Genomic DNA, 12,105 nt, shown 5'->3' on the forward strand with positions numbered 1-12,105 from the left:
CACAGCCTGAAGCTGAGAGCGAAGTGTAGCCAACTCGGCTCTCATCCGCACACAAAAGTCGCAGTCCCTGTCCATATTAAAGACGTGGAAAACTAAACAATGCAGATAAACGGACTATAGGCACGTGCTGCGCAACTCTATTGTAGACCTTGACGATAACGCAGGAACTGTGTCTAATAATACCTAACTACCGAAGCACTCAGGTGATACTATATACACTCCTGGAAATGGAAAAAAGAACACATTGACACCGGTGTGTCAGATCCACCATACTTGCTCCGGACACTGCGAGAGGGCTGTACAAGCAATGATCACACGCACGGCACAGCGGACACGCCAGGAACCGCGGTGTTGGCCGTCGAATGGCTCTAGCTGCGCAGCATTTGTGCACCGCCGCCGTCAGTGTCAGCCAGTTTGCCGTGGCATACGGAGCTCCATCGCAGTCTTTAACACTGGTAGCATGCCGCGACAGCGTGGACGTGAACCGTATGTGCAGTTGACGGACTTTGAGTGAGGGCGTATAGTGGGCATGCGGGAGGCCGGGTGGACGTACCGCCGAATTGCTCAACACGTGGGGCGTGAGGTCTCCACAGTACATCGATGTTGTCGCCAGTGGTCGGCAGAAGGTGCACGTGCCCGTCGACCTGGGACCGGACCGCAGCGACACACGGATGCACGCCAAGACCGTAGGATCCTACGCATTGCCGTAGGGGACCGCACCGCCACTTCCCAGCAAATTAGGGACACTGTTGCTCCTGGGGTATCGGCGAGGACCATTCGCAACCGTCTCCATGAAGCTGGGCTACGGTCCCGCACACCGTTAGGCCGTCTTCCGCTCACGCCCCAACATCGTGCAGCCCGCCTCCAGTGGTGTCGCGACAGGCGTGAATGGAGGGACGAATGGAGACGTGTTGTCTTCAGCGATGACAGTCGCTTCTGCCTTGGTGCCAATGATGGTCGTATGCGTGTTTGGCGCCGTGCAGGTGAGCGCCACAATCAGGACTGCATACGACCGAGGCACACAGGGCAAACACCCGGCGTCATGGTGTGGGGAGCGATCTCCTACACTGGCCGTACACCACTGGTGATCGTCGAGGGGACACTGAATAGTGCCCGGTACATCCAAACCGTCATCGAACCCATCGTTCTACCATTCCTAGACCGGCAAGGGAACTTGCTGTTCCAACAGGACAATGCACGTCCGCATGTATCCCGTGCCACCCAACGTGCTCTAGAAGGTGTAAGTCAACTACCCTGGCCAGCAAGATCTCCGGATCTGTCCCCCATTGAGCATGTTTGGGACTGGATGAAGCGTCGTCTCACGCGGTCTGCACGTCCAGCACGAACGCTGGTCCAACTGAGGCGCCAGGTGGAAATGGCATGGCAAGCCGTTCCACAGGACTACATCCAGCATCTCTACGATCGTCTCCATGGGAGAATAGCAGCCTGCATTGCTGCGAAAGGTGGATATACACTGTACTAGTGCCGACATTGTGCATGCTCTGTTGCCTGTGTCTATGTGCCTGTGGTTCTGTCAGTGTGATCATGTGATGTATCTGACCCCAGGAATGTGTCAATAAAGTTTCCCCTTCCTGGGACAATGAATTCACGGTGTTCTTATTTCAATTTCCAGGAGTGTAATTCGCCCCTCATTAGGAACTTGTAATATGTCACAAAATCGATTTACTTTCCGACGCAACCGAAAACGCGAGAACTGTGGCTGTTGGATGTTAAATAAACACGCAGAAACACAAGAAACTAAACTATTAATGCACACAGATGATGTTATAAAATTCACTCCTCCTGGCTCGGAACTTGTAAAAGTCACAAAATCGGTTACTTCCATGTTGCTGCTTGGGTCGCGGCCGGCTACTGATGCCCGACGCATTTTAGTCCAACGATGAAACGTATCACTGTCAGATAATTAGTGTATTATCTAGCAGAATTTGACAAAGAAACTTGTCTTGCTAGGCAGGGCTGAGTATCGGATTTATTACTAGACGTCTTATGCTGTCCATTTGCAGGATTACTTTGGTACACGAACGATGGGATTCAATAAGTAACATGAACAGTAATTTGGTGTTAGCACTGAAAATAACTGTATATTTCTAAAAATAGTGTGATGGTACCTAACGGTTACTGCTGCTGAGTACAGCTGCTCTTCCAAACAACAGTCCATACGAGCAAACCAGTTGGTTCTTTACCTATGGTTACACGTACCTTAGGTACTGGGGCTATGCAAGGCTCTGTTTAAAAAGAGTAACTCGATGTAGCCATAGCGTCGAGCCGCGCATTTCGACTTTCATGCCCCGCAGCTAATTCGCTGCAAATAATAACTTGTAGCTGTGATCCTGCAGTCAAATAGACTATGCATTGGCTATCCATTGGCTAGAATTGCGAATTAATATATTACACCGAAAAAAAAGTAAAAGCTAATTGATTAATTTAATTATAAGGGTTTTATTCTAACACTGCAGTTAATTTAGAAGACAGAGAATTGGTTTGAATGATGTTTGTTCAAGAAAGAACATCTCAAATCAACGGTAAGTGACCCTGCGATATTCAGTTAAAATGCAGAGAGGAAATACCCTTATCAAATGCGGTGAAATTACGCTGAAGACGATACGAGAATGATAGCAAAATCCTCAAACCAAACTGTCATCAAAGACTCTCGAAAACATCACAGTACACGAAATATTCACCAACTCGAAACAGTTCAGAGTTCAACATGATGGTTCGCTAAGTGACGCACGTGATACAAAGAATAGTAACTCATACTGTGTGTCCTTAGTTCCGTAAATCAAGCGGCAAAAGTTAGTTCTACTCTGGAGCACATTCAGACCTCTCGAAATATAAAATCCCTTCAGAAGTTAAAGTATGGTAGCGACCGTTCACCGCCCAGAATCAATCACCTAGACGAGCGAATTACGCACTTTACCTCAGGCAGGTCTGCCATATTCAGTAGCTCGACATGAAGTCCTCCAGAATCTCCACTGGACGCCAGTATTGTTCCGCCTCTGTCCAACTCTGAAGGCCATCCCCACCAAAAATACATCGTTCTAAAACTCGACAGACACGATTTGATTCGACGTGAATACTTCCCAGACTAAAGTAACATATTTCAGCAACATTTAAATAAAGAAATGTCATAAACATTATGTCGCACTCAGAGAGTTTACAATACATATAAGTAAAGGTTTGTTTATTAACAAATAAGCCAGCATCCTTGCACAAGTGCGCTTACGTTAAATGACAACAGATTGTCGCTAAAATTGCTTAAACAGTTATTCATGCCTTCTTGACAGAAGTGTGTAAGGCACTCTTTTCAATTATTGTATCCGCTAACACACACGATTGACCATGTTTAAATTAGCAAAGTTTTTTAATAGCTCTTGCAACCAATATTTAAATAAAGTTGCTGGCACGATAGTAAACTATTCATTAAATAAAAACACAAGCATGACAAAATGTGAAGTATTCATGCTGCATTCATTTGCTGTGTAACTGTGGGGAATACGAAGTTGTGACAAATATTTGAAAATAAACAGATATAAAAGACATCGCAATCATATAAGTAAAATACATACAGATCGTAGCATTCAGGCATGATAGCTATAGCGCAATGCTATCATCTGTGGTAGCGTGTGTTGAAATCGCATAAAGCGCTTAAAATTTCTTAATTCAGAGGTTCATTGTGTAAATATTTATTCAGTGCGAAATATTAACTCCTGTAGTTTTGAAGATACTGAAATATTGTTGTATCATTCAATGTGTCTCATTTTTCTGAGATCATAGATGTATTCATGTTTGTATTAATATTTGATGGGAGTTACTGTCAAATCCACTAGCATTAAGCCGTGCAACAGATTCATCTTCCGTCGTACCAATTCTAGGCGCCCGATTAGCTCGCCTATGTGCGCGTAACGCTACAATGGCAATAAAATATTATTGTGTTATTAACGATTACTTTAAGGATCCCATATTCCTTGTTTAAATTGTTGATAATCATCCTTTTTGAGTTCTAGTTGATAGCCATAAGAATTTCAACGTTTAAGCAATACTTTCACAAAAAATGCCTTGTTCCATTTTGCCTCCTGGGTAGGATGGCACAGGAATTAAGCAAGTATTTCTTTGAAAAATGTAAAATATATATAACATACAGTTTTGAGTTATTTTCAAGTAATGTATGTTAGCCTATACCACAAGGTGTTTCTTTATACATTTAAGTAGTGTTATCTTCTGCTCCTTTATTTCACATAAACTGTCAAAAAATAAATATCCTGTTACAGCCCGAGTTCCTCTACATCATGAATAAAAGAAGGAGGCAGTTTATTAAATGTAAACTGCTGGTAATGTCATCAAGTAGCTCAATACTGACTCGTGTGAGCATATAATATAACTTTAGACATCTGGTTCCTCTGTCATCCACGTTAACCCGGGCTTCGTTCTGATGTTGCAGTCGTCGGAGGCTAATGTGTAACATATCATTCTAGGGCCTGTTCATACGAGAGTTCAGAGGAATTTTTATGTGATTCGGATTTTAATTGGGGCAACTATTTTAGTCCTTTCTAGCCGGACCTGATAGATCACAGCGCCCTGGGGACGTTCTCTTGGCTGTGAGGCATGTGAAATTTCACTCCGAAGTGTAACTGTGTATGCTTAAAGCACGGTGCCAGAGACCGTCGTGGAGACGTGGTCAAGCATCTGTTTGGATTTTCCAGAGACCTTCAGAAGTCCATGGAAGCTTGGATGCTGCCTATGTCGCAATGATCATGGGTATTTTTTTCAAATGTGAGTGTAGTATGGCACTCGGGAAAGCTTTAATTTCATTAGTAATCAGAGGGTTTCAGATCACGTCACGGAAACTTTTGTGGTCAAATACTTTTGGCAAGAGACCGATTCTCTGAGGCGGCAGCGCCAACAAGAGCGTGGCTGTTAGCCAGAGACGGAACGAACTAATGAGTATGGTCGTTAGCGAGAAACATGCCAATCACTCAGCAGTCACGCGCCGCTTACTGGTTGAACAGCCACAATGCTTAACTGATCTGAGGCTTTGTATACATGATAATGATTTCGTAACTTTCTTGTTATTTTATATCCTTCTGGGCAAGCGCTCAGATTTGCAGCTACTTTCAAATGATTCTGCAGTTAACATGCAGATTCAGCATTAGTACACTATTGCAACATTACGGTTTATCGCACTTAGGAAACGTATCTTCTATCGAAACTATACAAGACAAGAGCATCATATTCTCAGAAGGTAGTGCCCCACAGCTTGTAACTATCTGAGGAACGCCGTGGATTACCGCCAAGAGCTGCATCAAACCAGTCTCAGGACTGAAGACCGCAACAACAACAACATCAGTTTGTGCTGACCCGTCGATCAGCAGTATGCACATCTACAGTCAAAGGCTGGTCTGACTATTCCTCTGTATAGCATGATAAGTGATACTCAGCAGACTCCTCGTTTCAACCCAGACGCGCCGCCAAGAATACTGATCACGTTTTCATTGTTTTCCATGATATCTTTTAGAAGTCTGTTCCATTTGAATATAGCGTCTGTTGATTATTGCAGGAACTTCACGTAGCTTTTAATTTGGATTCACTCCGAACGTGACTACATTCCCGTCTCCTCACTAGTCTATCCTGTACCAGCGTCTTCATCTCTGCATAATTATTGCGACCTATATCCTTTTGAATCAACTTACGGCGTCAAACCGTGGTCTTAATGTACAACTTTTACTTCGCAGTCTTCCCTCTATTAGAGATTTGACCCTTCCTTGTTGCTTCAGGATGTGTCCTGTCAACCAGTCACTTCTTTTACTCACCTTGTGCCGTCTTTTTTTTTTTTTTTTTTGCAAATCGTTTCAGTAGCTTCTCGTTTGTTACCCGATCTACACAACTAATCTTCTATTTACTGTTCTACTCTTCTCTGAAGAATTCCGGGCTACACACCAGCCAAATATGCTTAAATTCGTATTCCGTTAACAAACTTCTCTTTTCAGAAAGACTGTCCTTACTATTGCCAGCCTACATTTTATGTCTTCTCGACTTTGGCCACAGTACTTATTTTGCTGCCCAGACAGAAAGTCATCTGCTACCGTAGTTGTTGTTGTTGTGGTCTTCAGTCCGAGGACTGGTTCGATGCAGCTCTCGATGGTACTTTATCCTGTGCGAGTCACGTCATCTCTGAATAACTACTGCAACCGACAACCTTCTGAATCTGCTTACTGCATTCATCTCTTGGTCTCCCTGTACGATTTTTATCCCCCACACTTCCCTCCAGTACTAAACTGATGATCCCTTGATGTTTCAGAATGTGCCCTATCAACTGATCCATTCTTTCGGTCAAGTTGTGACACAAATTTCTTGTGTCCCCATTCAGTGAGCCGACTACATCACATACAGGTACCACAAGGTCTTACACACGTAGTGGTGGCCGCCGAACAATGGCCTCTGCCCTTTCCTGATCACAGTGGCCGCATACGAACGATACATGTACACCCTCAGCAAATCTGGCATAGTAACAGCCTCTGGAAGCACACATCCAGGACGCCGTCGGAAAGTCGCCGCAATTTGGGCTAACTGTGAATGGCGTCACTCCCGATACCACTCGACTTTGACACGGTGGCTCCACTGTGCCAAATAGACAATCTGCAAGACACTTACGCAGTTCAGCAAGGACACAGCTGCCAGGCACCGGCAGACCCTGGACTTCAACTATGCAGCGCTCAGAGACCTCGACGCTCCACCTCCATCGCTGGACAGAGTATGAGAACGACACTGAATCAAACTCACATATTATCGCTTAGAAGGCGCCATAGTCCACTTGAGACGACACGATCGAACAGCTGCAGAGGTCCCCACCATGTACCACAATGTGGCGGAAATGCACCGACACCGCCGATAGTTTATTACATTCCTACGACACAAAAAGGTCGCTCCCGCACGTACCAAGCAACTGTAGTGAAAGCCACGGAAGATCACTTTCGTCCCCTTTACCAAGAAAGAGCCGTAGACGATAGGTGACACACACTATCGACATGGTAACGTTGATGACAATAATGAAGGAAGTCTTGCCTGAGGAGTTGGGGAACTCCTTGGACAAGGATACTGTGAATAAGTCTCCAGGTCCCGATGGACTACCAGTCGAGTTTTGTCGGATCTTCCGTGACATCATGGTGGCCCCTTGGGTTACAGTGCTCCGAGAACTCATGTCCCCAAACTGTACGATACTATCCTTCTTCGTCAAAGAACTTCTCATGAATGAAAATGAGACAGACGGAAAACGTTAAGTAAACTTTTTATTATTTCAAAACTTACCGTCGTAACTGTAATACACTACTCGCCATTAAAATTGCTACACCACGAAGATGAAGTGCTACAGACGCGAAATTTAACCGACGGGAAGAAGATGCTGTGATATGCAAATGATTAGCTTTTCAGAGCATTCACACAAGGTTGGCGCCGCTGGTGACACCTACAACGTGCTGACATGAGGAAAGTTTCCAACCAATTTCTCATACACAAACAGCAGTTGACCGGCGTTGCCTGGTGAAACGTTGTTGTGATGCCTCGTGTAAGGAGGAGAAATGCGTACCATCACGTTTCCGACTTTGATAAAGGTCGGATTGTAGCCTATCGCGATTGCGGTTTATCGTATCGCGACATTGCTGCTCGCGTTGGATCAAATGACTGTTAGCAGAATACGGAATCGGTGAGTTCAGGAGGGTAATACGGAACGCCGTGCTGGATCCCAACGGTCTCGTATCACTAGCAGTCGAGATGACAATCATCTTATCCGCATGGCTGTAACGGATCGTGCAGCCACGTCTCGATCCCTGAGTCAACAGATGGGGACGCGTGCAAGACCACAACCATCTGCACGAACAGTTCGACAACGTTTGCAACAGCATGGACTATCAGCTCGGAGACCATGGCTGCGGTTACAAAAATGGCTCTGAGCACTATGGGACTTAACATCCATGGTCATCAGTCCCCTAGAACGTAGAACTACTTAAACCTAACTAACCTAAGGACATCACACACGTCCATGCCCGAGGCAGGATTCGAACCTGCGACCGTAGCAGTCGCGCGGCTCCGGACTGAGCGCCTAGAACCGCTAGACCACCGCGGCCGGCGCTGCGGTTACCCTTGACGCTGCATCACAGACAGGAGCGCCTGCGATGGTGTACTCAACGACGAACCTGGGTGCACGAATAGAAACATGTCATTTTTCGGATGAATCCAGGTTCTGTTTACAGCATCATGATGGTCGCATCCGTGTTTGGCGACATCGCGGTGAACGCACATTGGAAGCGTGTATTCGTCATCGCCATACTGACGTATCACCCGGTGTGATGGTATGGAGTGCCATTGGTTACACGTCTCGGTTACCTCTTGTTCCCAATGACGGCACTTTGAACAGTGGCCGTTACATTTCAGATGTCTTACGACCCGTGGCTCTACCCTTCATTCGATCTCTGGGAGACCCTACATTTCAGCAAGATAATGCACGACCGCATGTTGCAGGTCCTGTACGGTCCTTTCTGGATACAGAAAATGTTCGACTGCTGCCCTGGCCAGCACATTCTCCAGATCTCTCACCAACTGAAAAATTCCGGTCAATGGTAGCCGAGCAACTGGCTCGTCACAAGACGCCAGTCACTACTCTTGATGAACTGTGGTATCGTGTTGAAGCTGCATGGGCAGCTGTACCTGCACACGCCACCCACGTTCTGTTTGACGCAATGCCCAGGCGTATGAAGGCCGCTGTTACGGCCAGAGGTGGTTGTTCTGGGTACTGATTTCTCAGGATCTATACACCCAAATTGCGTGAAAATGTAATCACATGTCAGTTCTAGTATAATATATTTGTCCAATGAATACCCGTTTATCATCTGCATTTCTGCTTGATGTAGCAATTTTAATGGCCAGTAGTGTATATTTATTCCGCAGTGAGACAAGACGGTCAGTGCCTTCATGGAAAACGTTTGCAGTTGCCTGAGGAATCATGATCTACCTACGTGTGCAACTCATCGTCCAAATCAAATCGACGTCCGCGAACATTTTTCATCAGAGCTCCAAAAACATGGAAACGCATGAGGAGACATCGGGACTGTAAGGAGGATGTGTAAGGGCTTCACAATGAACTTCCGCAGCGTAGTCGAAATAACTTTGGCAACGTGTGGCCTCGTCCACATATGTCGACTACGCTGCACAAGTTCGCTGGGAAGCCCTTACACATCCTCCTTACAGTCCGATGTCTCGCCATTCGGTTTCCGTATTTTTGGAGCTTTCATGAAAGACGTTCGCGGACGTCGATTTGATTCGGACGATGAGGTGCAAGCCTGGGTTCTGTCATTATTCCTCAGGTAACCGCAATCATTTTTCCACGAAGACAGTGACCGTCTTGTCTCACAGTGGGATAAATGTAGTAACAATTATGGCGATGCGTTTTGAAACAGATTAGTTACTTTTTCCGTCTGTCCCTTTTTCAGCTGACTGTCCCTCATATCTTCGAGGATAAAGACACAGGGTCAGTGGCGCTGCTTCGCTGTATTCGCGTAATAATTAGTGTGCACTGGAAGTGAGGTCGCCCGGCAACAGAAGAGCTCGTTGGCAGCGGCAGGCGTGGGGCAGGCATGATGACGTCGAGGCGGTGCCCGGGGGCGACGAGCCTGACGGTGACGGAGGACCGGTTCGGCGTGCTGGAGGACGAGCGGACCGGCGAGCGGCAGGCCGTGCGCCGCTTCGCGCTGGACAGCGGCCGCGGCCTCTCCTTCCAGGTGGTCACTCTCGGCGCCGCCGTGACCGCGCTCTCGCTGCCCGACCGCCGAGGCGCCGTCGAGGACATCGTGCTCGGCTTTGACAGCCTGCGAGGTCTCACCGCCACTGCTCACTCCACTGCCTCGGTAATTTCCAAGAATGATTGCCTATCGAAGTCGTCGAGGTCAAACGATATACAGGGTGTCCCAGCTATCTTGTCCACCCAAAATATCTCTGCAACAATAACAGTTATTGGAAAACGACTTTCACCGGTATCAATGTAGGGCTGGGGCCCACGAATGTACATATTTGGAAACATTCTAAAACGAAAGCATATGTGTTTTTTAACACAAACTTATGTTTTTTTTAAATGGACCTCCTATATTTTTTCTTCAGCAATCCATAGCATGACAAAGAACATACGCAATGCCGTTGATTGCATCGCAATATTCCCATTACATCCCGAGATATTGAGACGCGAAGTTGACGCTTGAAACACCCGACATGCGCTGCTAGCGCACGTCCTGAGGCTCAGGCGTGAACCCCATGCTGCCCGTAATCGCGATGTGATTGACATGCGTAATCACACTTCCATACTTATCAAGAGGTCCGAGACGAATAATACGGTCTGCTGCCATCCTGCATTAAAGTCGTACATTCCAGCAGGTATTTATCACATAGGCTAGGGGTGATGCGGTTCTGTAACATGACAGGCACTTTGGGTCATATAACGCATTAGATAAACCTTATTTTGGGTATGCAGGATAAATAAGACAACCTGACGGGTGTACACCGATCGGTACTGGTTGATATTGTGTACGTAGATACGTAAAACGTGCAAGAGGGAAACCATTATGTGCTTATGAGAGTTGATGGCAGCAGACCGTATTATTCGTTTCGGACCTCTTGATAAGTATGGAGGTGTGATTACACATGTCAATCACATCGCGTTTACGGGCAGCATGGGGTTCACGCTTGAGCTTCAGGACGTGCGCTAGCAGCGCATGTCGGGTGTTTCAAGCGTCAACTTCGCGTCTCAATATCTCGGGATGTAATGGGAATATTGCGATGCAATCAACGCCATTGTGTATGTTCTTTGTCATGCTATGGATTGCTGAAGAAAAAATATAGGAGGTCCATTTAAAAAAACATAAGTTTGTGTTAAAAAACACATATGCTTTCGTTTTAGAATGTTTCCAAATATGTACATTCATGGGCCCCAGCCCTACATTGATACCGGTGAATGTCGTTTTCCAATAGCTGTTATTGTTCCAGAGATATTTTGGGTGGACAAGATAGCTAGGACACCCTGTATATCGAGGAGGAGGAGATTAGTGTTTAACGTCCCGTCGACAACGAGGTCATTAGAGACGGAGCGCAAGCTCGGGTGAGGCAAGGATGGGGAAGGAAATCGGCCGTGCCCTTTCAAAGGAACCATCCCGTCATTTGCCTGAAGCGATTTAGGGAAATCACGGAAAACCTAAATCAGGATGGCCGGAGACGGGATTGAACCGTCGTCCTCCCGAATGCGAGTCCAGTGCGCTAACCACTGCGCCACCTCGCTCGGTCCCTGTATATCGAAAGTGCGATTGTAAATCCATCCTGCGGCTCTGGTGGCGGGCGTTATGAGTATGTTTACGGTGGTCACTACAGCAACGACAAGAGAAGAACGTTACAAAAATACTTGTAATTACAAAGGAGACGACTTACCTTACTCGTCGTCGGTGTTGTCGTCATGTGAAAGTCCGTGTGATGTGTACGCTACGGGAACAATTCCCCGTTTTCCATAGCCTGGGTAAACTCTGCCAATATCATGCAAACGCAGTTTTTGGAAATAGAGTTACTGAAACAAGTGTAGTCCGTCTCTTTGTCCTGAACGCCCTTCTCTTTTAATGGAAGACTTCACGGATTTCCATAGTCGCTCGATGTTCTGCGCGTGCACACTGGCGTCATCCGAACACACGAACTCTACAGAGTGGTTGACGAACTCGTGGTCGAATCCTTCTGCTTTGTGTGTCTTGCAGGACTGAAACCCGTCTCTAATGACTTTGCTACCAGGCAGTATGAAGTCCTTCACCAGACGCCCTAAAGTGATCTTGTCTCTGCACAATACTGTGACACTTCCGGCACTGTCGTTCTATTCCACGGAATAGCGTAATATGTTCGAATTCACTCTTTGAAGGTCGTCCTCTATGGTTCTTCCTTCTTGCTATGTGAGATTCGTCCACTTCAACAACTTTACTCGGTCCACCAATAGGTACACTGTCGTTCGCCACTACCACATAACACACTTCTCTGCAAAACCCGGAATAGTCGCACACGACAGTAGCAGGTAAC

General features: G+C 46.4%; 1 protein-coding gene and 1 non-coding gene across 2 annotated transcripts in view; one reads left to right on the forward strand and one right to left on the reverse strand.

The window, feature by feature from the left end:
• Positions 1–9,647: 9,647 nt before the first annotated feature.
• The window catches only part of LOC126155272 (galactose mutarotase-like), an 84,192-nt gene continuing 81,734 nt past the window's right edge, over positions 9,648–12,105 (forward strand). The window contains exon 1 of the mRNA XM_049916217.1: positions 9,648–9,882. Coding sequence (XP_049772174.1) covers positions 9,648–9,882 — 235 coding nt within the window. The remainder of the gene's footprint in view (positions 9,883–12,105) is intronic.
• Positions 11,260–11,332, reverse strand: Trnaa-cgc (transfer RNA alanine (anticodon CGC)). The gene has a single exon. It is a non-coding gene; the product is annotated as a tRNA-Ala (tRNA).

This window comes from Schistocerca cancellata, chromosome 2, assembly GCF_023864275.1.
Source record: "Schistocerca cancellata isolate TAMUIC-IGC-003103 chromosome 2, iqSchCanc2.1, whole genome shotgun sequence".
Classification (NCBI taxonomy): domain Eukaryota; kingdom Metazoa; phylum Arthropoda; class Insecta; order Orthoptera; family Acrididae; genus Schistocerca; species Schistocerca cancellata.